This window comes from Corvus kubaryi, unplaced genomic scaffold (genome assembly GCF_017639235.1).
Source record: "Corvus kubaryi isolate FWS band 111438036 unplaced genomic scaffold, C.kubaryi_AGA036_p1.0 37266, whole genome shotgun sequence".
In the NCBI taxonomy this organism is placed as follows: Eukaryota; Metazoa; Chordata; class Aves; order Passeriformes; family Corvidae; genus Corvus; species Corvus kubaryi.
The window spans coordinates 1,068,621-1,085,785 of record NW_024581081.1 but is presented as its reverse complement, the minus strand read 5'-3'; the positions used below and the strand labels follow the sequence as shown (position 1 = coordinate 1,085,785).

The window sequence follows — 17,165 nt, the reverse complement described above, 5'->3', positions numbered from 1 at the left end:
TAAAAGGCGCATGAAATAAACAAAGGTTCGAGTATACAAACATAATGCAAAACGTTTAATCTAATCAGCAGCAAGGACAACAGCAGAGGTCTTCCCTTCCATTCTCCACCCCCTAAACCCCGCATACCACAAAGGCAACTTCTAAAATCACGCTCCCACCCTCCACGAAACTTTTACCCAGCATAGGAGATCTGAAAGTATTTTTCACAGATTTTAACATCAACTATATTAATACCATTAATATCATATATAAATACTATCACTCCCCAATGGTGCCATACATGAAATTCTCTTGCTTTAACACGTATCAGGAAGAAGAACACACCCCATTTTCAAAGAAAGAAAAGAAATGGTTTGCCTGTATTCCCTCACTTATTTTGGAAGCAGGTGTGCAAACACTTGACTCTACAGAACTCTCAGTAACTCTTGACTCTAGTAAAAGACTCTGAGGCAAAGAAACAGTCGATCTAAATCAGTGCAAGACCGCATCAGTATCCGATAACTTCAATTTCACTCAAATCACAGATTATATTTTACTTGCTACTATTTTAGGGGCAGACAAGGAATGTTACTTATGCTCTGGTGAAACAAGTCTGAGTTACTGCAGCAAGAAATATGTCAGAATATTTCCAGCTAGTAGAACAGCAGTAAGGCTAACAAAACAAAAACAAACAAAACACAGATACTGTACTTTTTCTTGGCCTTTAGCTACAAACAGAAATAAATACCTTAGCATGCAGAAGAGTTATGTTCTCTGCAAAGCCACAGAAACATTTAGTGTATGAAATATTCTTTTCACTTTACTCTTCTCACTCTACTACTTCAGCTTTGAGAAGGCAATAGGCAAATTCACCGACTTCTGCAGATAAACCTTACTGGTTACCCAAGAAAAATGACCCAGCTGGCACCGCAGCACCACCTGGAGTCTACGGAGAGCCCTACAATCTGGTCATAATGACAACCACACAGAATCACCAATACTTTTAGTCTGGTTTCCTTGCCTTTGAATATCACACTGTTACTGTGTCTTAACAATCTGATTCAAACAACCCCCACTGTCCAAATATAAAAACAAGCCTTACATTTGTTCCTACAGATCTTGTGAAAATAGGTGGATGAGTAAGAGAAACAGATCCTGTAAGTGCTGAGCTGGGAAAGTGGAACTCAAGTTTACATCTTTTTGGAGACCAGAAGAGCTTTATTTCTGAGAACGCTTGCAAACAGCCCTACTGCAAAAAACACTTCAGAGAACACCCCTCTGATCTTGCCAAAGACAAATCAACCACAAGAGACTAAACCACATAAAACAGAAGTCATTAGTTCCAGTGCTTATGGAGCCACTTATTTTTTCAGTGATCTCACTGGCCTGGCAAGGCAGAGGGTGGGGTGCTGATGCTCTTGCGGAGGCTGGCGGAACAGATCCTGCAAGCACTCATGTTAGGTCTCCAAGGTAGTTTTAAACTAGGACAAGTTACCTCATTAGGAAAGACCAGAGAAAACACTGTTTTCCCTCTGTTTATAAGTAAGCAACCTCTTCGAAGAATGTAACAATCAAACCTCTCCACCAGGCTGAGTTAACTGATCTTTAAAGAACGTAAGATGGTTATTTTGGCCACTATTGCCGGAGGCATTTGAAAGACCTGTAGGTGTGGCCCTCATAGGACATGGTTTATTGGTGGACTTGAATGTGTTACTTTACTGTTGGACTCAATCTTAGAGGTCCTTTTCAACCTAAATGATTTTATAATTCTACCGTGTTTGTTTCTTGCTATGTCTGATGAGAGGGCAGGAGTGCCAGAAGTATCCAAATCACCCTCCAACCTCACACATGAATTACACACATACCTATACAGTGGCATCCAGTATGACTTACTTAACATTCAGCCTTTTTTTTCTGGGTAATTTAGTAAAATGTTCTTTGATAAAAAGCATAGCAGGCATCACAAAACATGCAGCACTTGAAATCATATCACAAAACAAGCAACCGTGCCCTCGTTCATAACAACAGAACCACTCTTGTTAGCAGCTGGTGAGATGATCTAACCAAAGCTGGCTGGTCTGCTCAGAGAGAGGAAGGCACAGGTTGCAAACCAAGTTTTTAAAATTTTACCATACTCAGTTTAGGGTTTGTGTGCAAAGACTATACCTCAAATCAGTGCCAATTAACACAAAGATTCAGTTTCATCAGTGCAAGCCTTAGGGTACAACAATGCACTAAACATACAGGGTCTGAACTAAAGCAGCTACATCAGCTTTGACATGGTAGGATTAATTTTTCTCATCCAGACAACACCAGACATCTATGATCTTCAGCAGGAAGACTCTGGTGTTAAAATCAATTATGATTTTTATAGATTACTGACATTGCAGCATTTACAATGTTTGTGTGTTATTTGCTGTCATGAACTAACCATAGGCTAATTAAATCTGCCAATCTCTAAAATGCAGTGCTGGCAAGCCTGAATCAGATCATAGTGTTGGTTATTAGATAGAATTGTTGGTTCCTAAATACTGTTGGAACCAGAGTTGAGAAACATTAGTTGAGGCTAATTTCTTCGTAGCTACCAAGACATGCAGGTTTTCTCCCCCACAGCAAGTGAGAACCATCCAAAGTTTAATTATGCTTAACACACAAAAAGTGAAAGCTAGAAATGTGACAACTGCTGTTACTATTTGCCAATAACAGCCTAAACCAAATCCCTACAAGGAAAACTAGACGTGCACAATTTTCATAGTCTATTTACAGTTTCCAAGCCTCAATTTTAATGACAAAAATGCTTCTTAGAATTTTACCCTCGGAATATAAGACTGTAGCCAGGATGCATAAATCATAAATATTGGGAAAGTTTTAAGAGTAGTATGGTAAAAACAAGAACCAAAGCAAAACAACTTAACAGCTCGGAAATGCACCAAAAAAAAACCCCCAACAAACCAAGAATGTTTCAACCAGAATCTGAAAAGACAGAATACATAATTTCTTTAATTTGCACTTCTATACAACAACAGCTTTTTTTTTTTTTTTTTTTGACTAAGTAAAAGTGATGGCAATGTATGGACAATTCCAGCTCAGTCATGAAAACCAAGATAATTCGTCTGGATTTTAAAGGCCTGCAAACCAAAATAGGAAAGGGGGCAGAAATATAGGTATGAAATTTGAAGCAGCAGGATAGGAAGCAAAAGTCTGGTAAGCACCACTATTGATAAAGGCCACAACCTTTGAAAAAATACATTCATTTATCACTAAAAATAAACTAACAAATGAAAAGACCACTGAGGATCACATGGGAACATGTTACAATTAATTAGGCTAAAGTCCCACTGAGGAACACAATTTTTAACCAATACAAACTTTTGCACTTTCCTGAAGCTTGCAAAGTTTGTAACAACCATTAACGAGAGGGCATCCTAAAAACTGTGACAGCTATATAGGGGAAGCCCCTTTTTACTCTTCCGTTTATATCAGCCACCTTCCTCAGAAGCAGGAGTTCAAATACATTAGGCACTTACATAATTAAGTCAGGTTCAGCTACTGTTTATCATCCCACATGCAGCTTAAAAGCTTGTTGGGGATCAGAGCAGTAGAGGTCAACTGACTGGACTACAAGCACACAGCAATAAATTTGAGTTAGGCAGTTCCCACACAGTAGCTGGGATAATCACCCACCACAATGGTTTGGAAGCTGTGCACTCCAGAGACTGCTGCTGTAAACAGCTGCCTGCAGTATCAAAGCCATCACACCTTGCAGGAATCAGTAAGGCTCTTTCTCAACACTTCTTATGGCCCTCTGCCATTTTCATACAAAGAACTGCAGTATCTGTACAGGGTCCAGCACCAAACTACCAAGTACCAGCTCTTGACATTCAGTGGCTTTGTTTTAAAAGTAAAGTGTCTATTTTTCAAATATATACTCCTTAACTCAGATTCAGCTTGATAATTAATGCAGGAAGACAAAGCTACATTGGTCTGCTCTTAGCAATGCACATTCCCAGTCAGCAAAAGTAGCAGAAAACACAGGCACTACACACTGCCAAACACATCTTGTTAAAGTTAAGGTAGCTCTCCCTAAAGGTAGTCACAACCAGTCTTTTTCAGACAATATTCTGACAAGAACTGTCATCACCCAACAGCTGCTGGTTATGCAAAAAGCAAACAGAATTTTTAAGTACCCACCTATGCACCTGTTAAAACAGAGAAACAATAAAGTATGCAGTCAGTGCTGCTAAACACCACACACAGCAAAACTCTGGAATCAGAAGCTCCAATTTCTGTGGGGCAGTACTAGGTTTCATTTTATAGCAAAAGAGAATGTAAAGGTACTCCTGGACCAACAGCACAAGAAAGGAACTTCACTAAGCAATCAGTAGCACCTTGGGTAAAAAAGACTGAGGATTAGACAACCAAATCAGGAAAACAAGATGAAAAAACCTGAAGTTCTACTACAATACAGGACAGCTACCTGGTGTAAACACATAGTGTTACGTTCCAACATTAGGAAAGCATCATGCACCCCTATATTTTAATCACTTTTTAAACATTATGTTCTGAGGGAAGCTGTAAGCTTAAATGAATGGACATGGTTCTGAATGGTTCCTGAACTGAAAGCAGAAATGACTAAAAATCCAGCTTTGAATAAGGTATTTTCAAAGATCTGCAACACATGTGAATACAAAAATGAAGTGCCTGATGTTACTGCATTTACTATAAACTGCCCTAAGTGCAGCAAAAGGAAGTCTTCAGCAGAAGGCAAGGAAAAGATCTTGTTGGGGGTTCTTATTATATTATTACAGCACAGCAGGAATTTGCACTGTTTCTACAAATAAAACTGTATTTTTTTGCTAAATGCATTCTAAGTCTGGCACAGCACTTACAGGTGGGAAAAAATAGCCTGTTAGCAGGATATGAAAATTCTGTGATGAGCACAGACATTCAAATAGTATTCATGTCACATATTCTTCCTGTCATTATACCTCCAGAGACTGCAGACATAGTGTTCATATTAAAACCTAACACTGACATAGAGGAATGAAAATACTTGACCTTTGTTTTCACATTTGAATCTTAGATGCCTGAGCTCAGTATTTCTGAGTAGTCAATGTTAAATCTTAGTCATCAATAAATAACATGTCCTTGCTATCAACATATTAATAGTTCTTATTGTTACAAACTTGGTAAATACTTGGTAAGATTTTTAACAGTATAATTGAATTCAACTTGAAACTAAGAATATGTCTGGCTTCGTAATTCGTTATCCTAAGTATAATTTGGGTATAGAAAAGTACCAAGTTTGAGGGGTTTTTCTGAGCAGAATCACTACCACAAAGATAAACTGCAGATATAGTTCTCCTTAAAGTTCTAGTGTAAAAATTTTAAAAAACCAGAAAAGTCTTCAAATTACGTAGGGCAAATGAAATTAAGACTTGCAAAAAGTACCACATCTCTATCAAAGCCTGGACCAGCTTCCTCCTGAGAAAAAACTTTGTTACTTTTGGCAAATTCCTGCTTGGCAAATGAATATCCATGGTTTTGGATAAGGAACTGGAAGGAATATATATTACCTGTAGCTTTTCCAAATTTTAGAGAGAACATACGCCACATCCCACCAGTACAAAAAAAAGATCTGAAAGCAGCTTTAAGCTGGAAGAGAGAGCGGTAACAAAAGCTTTGGAGTTCCAAGTTTCTATCTCACAAGGATCTTGTAGGCATTACTTTACTCTAGAAGAGACATCTGGATAACTTAACTTGACAAAAAAGCCTGGCAGAAAATCATCTAACTGCACTTTTATTCTGGAAAAGGGGAACTCAGAGTACCATTTCTTCTGGCATGAAGACTGTATAAAAAGAATAGCAGGGAGAAAGAACAAAATAATAACATTCTTCTCTAAATTAACTTGTTGCCTTTGCAACTCTTCCTTCAGTTGGCAACTAAAAAGCAAGACTGATAACTCCTTTAATTTCTGCTTTTCAAGCAGGCTTCTCTACCTCAGTTTGTGTATTCCTATGATCACCCGTATATTTGCACTATTTTTCCTTTCTACAGCAGGTGACTAATCCTGTCCAGTTACACGCATCCATTTCCCAGCTCTTCTGAAAGTTAAGACATAAATTTATTTATGAGGGTCACATTCAACCTTTCATTGATTTCTCTAACAATAAAAGCAGATAATATGTAAGGCACACCAATGTAAAGGCTAAAATGAATGGGGAAAAAAAAAACGAACTTAAAACTTGTCTTTAAATTAGAAGAAAGTTTGAAGGAGACAGATTTTTAAAATAATGACTGGAGGTAATCTAAGTAAACAAAAAATTACTTTGTCATGTTGTTGTCTTAAAACAATATTTTAAGGCAGAAATCTATGGCATTTCTGTATGTACTAGGTATTTCAAATTACATTTTAAGGAAGATACAGTACCAGCATAACAATTTCAGTTTTAAGAAATATTAGAATTCAAATTCAGCTGTACATAGCTACATCTTTTTTCTTCCAGAGGAATCAGGGGAAGGCAGGATATGTTATCATTTATCTCTGCAGTCTAGGAACGAACAACCAGCATATTGGGAGAAAAAAGATGATAGCTGGACAGGAGGAAAGGAGAGCAAAAAATTTATTTATAACAGATAGTAATTTTACCATTTACTCCTGACACAAAATGCAAAAAAGCACGTGCATCTTTCATCTAGTATGTCTGCATATGCAAATCTTACAAAATCTGAGTTTGCATTAAAACAGCTTACAGCACAAATACTTCTAAGAGAACAAAAAAGGAAGCAATATTTTAAAAAAGAAATTTAATCAGGTATGAAATGTAATGCTATTCACACAACTTTTTACAGTAAAGACCCTCAGAAATTACCAACACTACAGTCACAGTAAGATGATACAAGAAGGGGAACCTGTTCCAGCGTACCTTTTGCTTCCCAGGTTGCACATCCCTGACCCTTTTGCCATCCCTTCTGCACAGAAGGCAACAATCATGTGACCTCAATCACCAACCTGACAGTGAAAAAAACCATTAATTTTTTGGTGCACCATTTACCTGTCAGATCAATACACACAATATACACAAAAACCCCACAGCCCCATGACAGCCAAGGTCCTCCACTTCCTGAACCTGGCATTCTCTTGTAGAGAGAGCAGGGGGAAGAAGGCAACCTGCTGAGTGTTAAGCGCGTGCTCTCAATCACTCTCTTCTGGCTGCACATGAAGCAATTTTACACGACTCTCTGTCCCTTCTGCTTTCCAGATACTTTGCCAAAAGTCACCAGCACCCAAGATGCACATGTATAACTTAAAGTACCAACACTGGCTCTTCACTGGTGCTGCCAAAACAATCCAGCTCAGCTGGTATGCCTTTGTTAGCAGGATTTTTCCAACTTCAGCCACTTTTAATTTTGATTAGGCAGCCAAATGTACTTAATGTCACGCTAGCAAGTTTCATATGGCAGACATTCCTAGTTGAGGGAGGGCAAGAGAGGGATGTTAGAAGATGAGAACAGTAACTTTTAGCTGAGTCAGCCACAAAACTAATGAAGATTTTTACTTGCAGCAACAATAAAACCAGAACACTTGGGCAGGAAGATGCTTAAGGTAATATTGGTACCACCACGAAGAACTGATTGATTACATCATTCCAGTAGCTTTTTTATAAATTAACCTATGAACAAGGGCTTGTGAACATAGAAATAATGACAGAAACACTAAAACTTCATTAGCAAATTGTCAGGACATAAGAGCAGCCCTTTAAAAGCCCCGCTCTGCTCACTGTTTACACCTTGTTTATCTTTGAACACTAACTGTAGTAGGGCTGCACAAATGCACACGCTCAGGCTGCTATGAAACCCGTGCCACCCTCTTGCAAACTACAGGTTTACATTACAACAGCCCTGCTAACACTTAAGAACCAAGTACAATAAATTCCACATCAGCTGAGGGAGCAGTATAAAGCAAGTATTTCTGCTGCAACACAAACAGTGGTTTGGAGCGAGACTTCACTGTGACAAAATCACCACTATTTCTCCAGAAATTGCCGAGGAAAATAATAAAAGTCATTACTGGGAAAAAGATTAATGCACAGCTTTGAGCTCAACAGTTAAACTTTAATTGATTCCCAGCAACAACTTTTCCTCCTTGGTAACTCTCAATTAAGCTCTTTAATTAGAACAGAAGGACCCAGCAAGTGTGAACACACTTCATTTCTACAGTAGACCTCGAGCACATGTCTGACTAGGCTTTACAAATTTATTTACAGCACTAATGTACTTACTAGCAAATTTTAGTTTAACAGAAAAATTTTAACACAACTGTCTGCTTCTCAAGATCTGGAAGCTACCAGAGTCAGTTCTTCAAATTACTACTACTTTGGCACTTTTCCCAAAATTCTCCTATATTCCTGGGCAGAAGCTTCTATATGTGGTTATTATATTTACAAAAGAAAGACAAAGTCACAGAAAAATCTAATAAAAGCTACTGAAAGAATGGTGAGGTATTGAAGCACCTTTCGGCTGATTAGAACAACATGGTAAACCTCAAAAAGACGAAACTGTCAAACAATGATTCAAAAATAAATTAAGCAGAATGCAAAGTAGTATTCATCATATCTTTTCATAGCAAGTAGTGATAAGCACTACTGAGACATATTTAGATGATCTAAGGAAGTCATTTTTCTTCTGCAAATTATACCAACTAGAAATAAGTATTAAAAAATAAATGAAATAGAGCTTTTATAAAAGCTTTGGCAGTTCTTCATGTTCTCATCTCAGAAAAAAAAAATACTCAGAACTGTCTGTTCTTTTTTAGTAGCAAATTTGAGAACAGAGAAAACTTAACTCATTTTTCCATCTTGGATTATTGTAAGTTTTCATACAAATTTGAACTATGATGTAACAGCATTTACAGTAGATCCATTTCTGAGCTTGTCCCCAACAGATCATTTGATAAAAACCACGCGTATTTTATTTCAAAAGAAAAAAAGCCTATTTAATTCTACCCTTGTTCTATAACATGTAATAGAGTGTGAAAATGTTGATGGGTTTGTTAGGTTTCCACATCCATGTTCAAGCCTGCCAAGTGAGGCTGCAAATGGATCAAAGGTTAGAACTGTAGAAACAGGAGCTAAGAGAGCTTCACCCCCCAGCTAGTATCCAGCTCTCTTCACCGAACAACTGATGTTAAAATATTCGTTGATTCCAGTCCTCATGCTTCTCTATTAGTGCTACTTTTTCAACCTCAATTGAACCCTAGCTCATATTTGGGAATTTAAACTGACTTTTTGTTTTTTAAATAAGAATCTCTGAAATATGTTTTCCTCACTAATGATGTTTGAGCACTACACAGCACAGTATCAATCCAAAGGGTAAGTGCTGCAATTAAGCTCTTGGCACTTGCACAGATCAGATCCCAAGTCTCAAGCCACACACCAAAAGAGTAAAGTATATTTAATTAAGAACTATTTATGAAAAATCTGCACTAACACATCTGCATGGATTTTCTGGAAAATTTAAGCTACACCAAGAAAAGTTACATTCTATTGGGAAAAGAGATATATAAAATTAATATAAAAGATTGTTAAGCTGCTAGGTTCAACTATAAATATATCATATATAAAAGTGATAAACTGGGAAGTGCACAGACCTGTGATAAAAGATAAAAAGATCTGTAACAGCCATTCTTCCCCCATTCTCCCACACACACTCTATTCTTCCGGCAGAAAGTTCCATTCCTAGATAAGAAAAAGCTAACAACTGGTTATGATCCCAAAGTTTCAGTTCGCCATTTAGATAAAGTCAAAGTCTACAGGAACCCTGAAGGTGAAGTACTGAAAGTTAAATAGGTTTTCAGTAGAAGCTGGTGTCTAAGCACTGCATACTGGACTTCTTGTGTGTGACCTTTGGAAAATCTGTGCAATGCAATGGGACTTCAGTACTCTGCACTACTTGGAGCATCCTAAAAGCTCAGTGGTCATGCCCATGGAGAGTTCTACAGTGAGGTCAAGAAGTAATAGAGGCATGAGTAACTGTGGCCTTGTTATCACTTACTGAATGGATGTTCTACAGCCAAAATGGTGAAAACCTTTACAAATACTGCTCTCAGGAAAAGCAACAGCAAGTAAACGAGCAGCACATGTAAGCCAAGGGCAGAATAAACCATACATTTATACCACATTAGAAAGCAACACGACACCATTGAATATCAGCAGGACACAGAAGGAACAGAACTTCTCCCTTCCTCCTTCTACCCTAAGACAGCAGGAGACATTCATCAGGACAATACTTACATCCCATCTTGTCTGGCTCCAAAATAAACCTGATCAGGTTTCATGGAAAATTAATGTGACTTTACACACAGGGTTCTTGGACTTGACACGAGTGAACATTTGTCAACTCACTAACACTCAAATTCAGATGTTAAAAACAAACATTCTTATTTGGCTTTACATTTGCAGTAAGCAGAGAGTGAGCATGGGACCATTATCAACACTTTAAATAAATAAGCTTCTAAGTTATTTTTTAAAATTCAAAAATTATTTAGTTAATAAATTACAGACTAAACATAGCATCAGTGCAGTTAACATCTGAGAGAAGAATAAAACTGAAGGAAAGTAACAGTCCTGCAAACATAAATGTTGCAGGCAACAGCAAATCCAACCACGCCACTGAAGAAATGAGCTGAGATTCCTGCGCTGACAGAGGTCAACACACTATTGACTAGCAGCTGGTAGTATGAAAAGTTGTCTTCTAAATGCATTTTAGATGCAGTTTAAAAGAATGGTTTGTATATAATTTAAGAAATGTGGTTGTCATGGAAGCCAAATCTTTGTAAGCCTCTAAAAATCCAAATTAGCTCCCTGAAGTAAGAATTACTGCATATCCCTTATGCTTTCCTTTAAATTCAGTAGATTTGTTTTCATCACAGCACAGTTTGCATTCCACAAAGGTAAATCTCACTAGCTTACATAACAGTAAAACCAACCTTGACACAGACAGCACTAATTAACAGACATAAAAACAACCCAAGCAGCCACACAACACAGACTAATCCTTACTGCTACAAATGCCAAACACATCTCAACCAGCACTTCATGTGTGTTTGTGTGTAGGTGGAGCAGTCATTCATCCCAATCTTGCACATGTAAACAAGAAAATGCAATACATGTAGAATAGAGATTACATCTTACCTCATTTAAATGCATGGAGGAAAAAAAACTGTGGCAAAGCTCTATATACTTAAATCATTTTTCCTACTAAAACTACGATCTTAATAAAATTATTTTAAACTCTTTCACTGCTCATACACTATCAGACACACAGATAGTTTGGCAAGCAGGAAAATATGTTGAGCACAATTCATAACATAACCTCAGGCTTCCCCCAAACCACAGATACTGCAGACTGACAGCCCAATTCATTGTCATCCTAGAGACAACAAATCTGATAGACTACTGAAAAGTTCCCCAGCAAGGAGGAAGCCTCCACATAATTCACAATTCTGTCCCACTTTATTCACAGCCTTGGTCCTTCCTTCACCCCTTGCACTGGATGTATGCCAGGAGAAAAGAGGGCTACAAGCAGTCAAGGCACAAGTTACAGTAGTCCTATGGCTCTTCATGCCTTTGCAGTGCTCCCAAGCAAAGAGCAAAGTCCCAACAAAGGACATGCTTAAGGCCTCATTTTTCTCTATAGTGGATTTTGTGCCAGAAAATTCTTGGGAAAGCCTAAAATTGGGCTTGGGAAATTTAAAGCCTATGGGCAATAATCAAGAAGCACCAAACACATCTGTTTTAATTAGCATTCTAAATTATCTAAGTGGAAACATCTTATCTTGAAAACTTTCCACTTGTTTTGTTATCACAATTGATACTTAAATGTGACTTCTCCACAAAACTTTTCAGTAGTATCTTTCACTTATCCATAACTACTGCATGCTATCCAGGGTCAAAGAGCAATTGTCTCTCAAAATCAACATCTGCTTGCAGGTTCCCTGAGCATTTTTCAGTTTAGAGCTGCCTCCCCTCTCTCCCCCACCCCAAAGTCCATTTCAAGAAAGAAAAGAAGGCCTGGGAAAAACAGTGTGCTTTTGGAGAGGGATTCCCAATCAAATGCTTTTGATCAAGGACGATGTAATTCAAAAAAAGCCATAAATATATTTTATGCTTGCCTTCAGTTTACAAAATGTACTATTGCATTTATATTCTAACAAGACAGAATCCTCACACAAAGACAAGCAGATTTCTCACACGAGGCAGTCTCAAAACAACAAATCAATAAGCTTTGTTTATTTAACAAATGTAGGTGTATTGCTAATTCAGAATGACTGAATACTTCTCCATCAGAACTAAAGTTAACTTAAAGAGAATGCATTATAGCAATGCACTTTAGCACTAGCCAGAACTCATTATCTTAAGAACACATTCATATTCTACAAACAGGATTAAAAGCTATCTGCCATCAAATGGATTTCAATTGCCCAAGCCTAGGTAAAATAAACTGATTTCAACAAAATTCTAACCTCACAGCCCCAAGAATAAACATCTAATGATGACTCCAAAATTTAAATCGACAGTAATCATGTTTGAAAAAGCTTCAGATACTTTACTTGTATTACATTTAAGTAAAAGCAAGTGCTGCATGAAGCCAGAGAAGCAATTGTGTTCTAAAGCAGGTGTGAAGTTGGGACACAGAGTACACAGAGAAATGAATCACAGTGGATGGAGTATATGCATTACCCTACACAAATTAAGGCTACCTAATTGTTTTGAGACATCCCCTTCCCACCCACCAGCTCACTCTGAAGTAACTAATTCAATTTTCATTTGCTGGGTGAAGTTGTCACCACATTATCCACACCCACATCCGACTCATATAAACTGTCCTGTAATAAGCAGAATCCAGCAGAGGTCAGAAATGGCCCTGCACAGGAAATGCCTGGGTGTTTTCCATGCAGCCTCTGAAGATTACTCTTCTACATGAAGACAGCCCAGGTCTAGGGTCATGCTGTTGGACAAACTTTATTTTAAGTCATTTTCTGCTGAACCTGCAGTATTAAGTCTTTGAAGAGTCCTTGAAAAAGTAACTTAGAAGCTTATTAATTCAGCTGCCCTATAGCATTTGTATTTCATAATATTTCTGTTAAATCTAATTAGTTTTATATATCTTCTGATTTTGGCATTCTCATGACAGAAAAACAAATCATTAATGCAAACTCAAAGGCGTTGTTAACTCCATAGCCTTGACCCAAACAGGAGCACATCACAACTTCCCTTTTATTCCATCAATACAAAGCAGCAGCTCGCAATATTCAAGAACCATCTCAGCAACACGACAGCAGATTTTTTGCACAGCACACCTGGTACACAGTGCACCTGACTACTGCCTTACAGTACTAATTGATCACACAAGCGTTTTAAAAACGTTTCCTGAATGCTTCCTAGTGAGAAGTGAAGTGCATCAACAGGATGTTATTTTAAAATGAGAAATAATTGGCACGGAATTAATAACTTGGACTTCTGCAATACTTCTACAGCCAGCTGGAAACACTAAAGCATAAAGTAATTTGCATCCCCATCTCTCAGCAGGACACAGATGGAGACTTGCAAAAAGCCAATCTGCAGGTCAGCATATTCAGGAGGTGACAGCAGTTGCAGAAAGCTTTGAAGCATCACAACACTTCTTTGTGAACGCTTTTTCTTTATTTTTTTTTTAAACCCCATCTTCTTACAACTATCGATTGCAATGTTGCCAGCAGCGATACTCCGTGACCCTGCTGTTTTACCGGCACTCTAAAGAAAACCCGATTTTAATCAAGGCTGCTATAAACACGAGACACCCTTCCAGAGGGCAGCGCTTCCATCGCTGCAGTTCACAAGTCGAGGAGCATAGGTCACGCTCCGTCAGCCTCCCGCGGGCTCCAGCTGCTGCTCCCCCTCCTCTCTGCAGCCCCCGGACCTCCGGCCCGACCCCGAGAGCCGGGCTCGGCAGTGCCCCGACACACCCGCCCGCACTGCTGCGAGGCTGGGGGCGAAGGAAACGATTTGCTTTAATTGCAAAGCGCCCACAAAACACTGCCTTACCCACCGCAGCCACTAGAGATTTCTTATCGAAGCACTTTCTCGGTCCGTGGGCGCTCTGCAGAAGCGCTGAAGCAGCAGCAGCAGACAGAGGTTCTGCAACGCGGAGGGGCCGGGGGCGGGGGGCAGAGCGTGCACCCCCGGCCCCGGCGCTCGCAGCCCCCGCCCGGCATCGCTCCCTGCAGGGAGCTCCCTGTGAGGCAGCGCTGGGTACTGACCTCCCCGGCGGCGGTGGCGGCTCCTCCATGGCGGCGGCGGCGGCACAGACCAGCGCGGCGGCGTCTCTCATGCATGCACCGGCGCCGGCATGGCGGCGGGCCCCAGTGCGCGGCGCGGGGGCGCAGCGAGGAGCAGGAGCAGCAGGAGGAGGGGAGCGGGTTCCTACCCGGCTGCAGGAGCGCGGCCGCGCAGAGCCGCCCGCGCGGCCGCCATCTTGGGAACAGCCTCCGAGGGCAGCGGCGCCGGCAGCATCGCTACGGCGCGGCAGGAGGGACCGGCCGCGCCAGAGGCGCTCGCTCCGCCGCGGCCGGGCAGGGGGCGGCTCCCGGTGTGGGTTCCCCCCTCTCTCCCGCGGCCGCGGGGTCGGGACGGGCTGTGAGACCGCGGCACTTCCCTCCGACACCGTGGAAACTACGTCTCCACAGTTCCCCGCGAGGGGCCGCGTTTATCCCGAGGCGGGGCGGTGATGGGGGCGCGGCGGGAGCTGCCGCCCCCTCGCTGGCCCCGTGGCGGAGGTGTCAGGCGCTACCTGCGGCCGCTCGCTGCGGGTGCCGCGGTCCCTGCAGCTCTCGTTCCCACACCGCTGGCAGACAGAGACAGAAGAAAAACCATCCTGCTGAGAGGAAGATGGTTTCCCTCAGCAGGTGCCAACTCCCCGCAGCCGTGCTGGCCCGATGTCCAGCGGAGGCTGGAGCGACCACGGCCGGATCCAAGGAGGTGGAAGGCGTGAAAGACCTTTGAGGTCCCCTTTGAGGGCGTGCATGGAAGAATGATCTTTCATCTTTTGTACGCTGCTGCTGCTGACAGAGTAACTTGTTTCAGTTTATGAACCTGGTCTTTTTAAACCCTCCAGCAGCACTGGTTATCAACCTTGGACAGAGAACTGGAGCCATAATATCCGTTTGGAAATACGGGGAGGAAAAATGTAATTTCCTGAGCCGTAGGTTGGCAGGAATATCATTATCAATGTTAACACCCGTCAAAGGCAGAAAAGTGCCATGGGTTGTTCAATTGTTAGGGTCGATGAGAGGGAGCCTCATCTTCTGTGTTACAGGATTGGAAGCACAGCAGCAAACCCCGGCATCAGTAATGTGTATACAAAGCACATGCATTATTTCTGATGGGTGAAATTTGAGCTTGGACTGGATTCAGTTCTAGATTCTGCATTTATGCACCAGTTCTTTCATTACTTGTACAAGAAATTTGCCCCTTTCTAGTCTGATACTAAAATTCAGTTGTAAAGTCACTGTTTATGAAATAAAGTCGTCCACCTCTCTATCAAAGTTTAGGAAGCAAATTCAACAGGCCCTTTAAAATAAAAGATTTTTTTTTTTAAGCTGAAATGCAGAATATAGTTCTACTACATCATTTTAATAACATCTACTATTTATCATCTTAATAAATGCATACTTTAAAATGCAAGATCAGATAAGTAACATTATGCAGGAAGCCACTTAGACTGTTTTCTGTAGGTCGAGAAAGATACCTGGATCACCATGACTCTGATGATCATGACATTTAAACGTCAAGACACTCAGCATTTATGTCAAGAATTATTAACTAAGATACCTCATGTAATGGAAAAATGCAGTATTTAGCATGTTAAAGACGTCTGCTCAAGTACTTGAGCTCAAAACCATGAAGCAGCTCCAACAGTGGATACACACAGTACATTCCCACTAATCTGTCATGGTGAACAAAATTTAGAAACCATAGCTGAAGGAAGTCAAGGTCAAAAATTCTGAAGTGCTAACCTAATAAATTAGCTGTCATCTCCATAAAAAACATACATTATATAGGGTAAAGCTGTTTACTTCCCAGAATGCATGTGGTTTTAGTATGATAGCAAATAACAAAGGGTCGATGTTACTGATTAAATTCGAACATCCTTTTCAGTTAGGGATCATTGTTTCACACCATCTGTGCAGCTGTTTGCATGGCAGAGGCGTATTTAGCAATCATGGCAAAATATTTCAGCTTCTTTACTTCTTCTATGAAAACAACCAGTGCAGTGGTATGTTAGAAGCACAGCATTTTCATTAACTAGGAAAAAAACCTGATACTGCATTTTGCCATAGATGTGAGGGCCTGATGGTGGGGAAGTGGAGACATCCCAAGGGCCCTTGGCAAAGGGCGAAACGGGGACTGACCGCTGCCACTACTTTCTGTAAATATTAAGATAGTTTACTGAAGTAAACTGGGGTTCACTGCAGCCTCTTCAAAAAGGAGGTCCAGAAAAATCTTCCCTGTATGCACTTTTCCCTTTCCCTTTAGGGCAGCCCAGCATATTGAGTTGCATCACATTTTTGTGGTATATCACAGAACATATCCTAGAACTACAGATACTGACCAAGCAAAGTAAGGCTGTAAGTTTGATACAGTGATGCTTCGTTATCTGCAATAGACCATAGATAGCAACATAGCTCCTGGCATCAAGAAGAAGATTGTAAGAGGAGAGGTTTGTAAATGGCCTTACAGAGAACTTCGGAAGAAATTAAGAGATGCAGAAATATCTGGAGTTGATAGTACAGGAAACAGCAGATGACATAAGAGTCTCAGAGCCTATATAGGGATAATATTTAGCAAAGAAAAAAATTCAAGGCATTACAGAGGTCTTAAAAAATGATATGCGAAAAAAATTATCTTCATTACTTTTGGCTTCTTTTGAGGAATATCATCATATTTCAAAGACTAAACATATCAGTATTTCATAAGTGCATAGAAATTGATACATGAAATTGTTCACTCTGGTTCTACTCCTGGAACAGAAGGCAGCACAGGATTAAAATACAGATCACAATAAGTAGTATCTGTCTGTAAGAAAATTGAGTTAAAATATTAGGAATGGATTTTATTGTCTGATGTGGCAAAATCATGACTCCAA

General features: G+C 40.2%; 1 protein-coding gene across 5 annotated transcripts in view; it reads right to left on the bottom strand.

The window, feature by feature from the left end:
* MAP3K4 (mitogen-activated protein kinase kinase kinase 4) overlaps positions 1-14,717 on the bottom strand; it is a 68,193-nt gene extending 53,476 nt beyond the window's left edge. For 2 of the 5 annotated variants that reach the window (XM_042025053.1, XM_042025056.1), the window contains exon 1: positions 14,281-14,678. In XM_042025053.1, the coding sequence (XP_041880987.1) occupies positions 14,281-14,351 (71 nt within the window). In that variant the 5' untranslated portion in view covers positions 14,352-14,678. Of the gene's footprint in view, positions 1-14,280 lie in introns of all 5 variants that reach the window. The other 3 variants (XM_042025055.1, XM_042025051.1, XM_042025054.1) reach the window with 3 other exon arrangements.
* Positions 14,718-17,165: the final 2,448 nt, after the last annotated feature.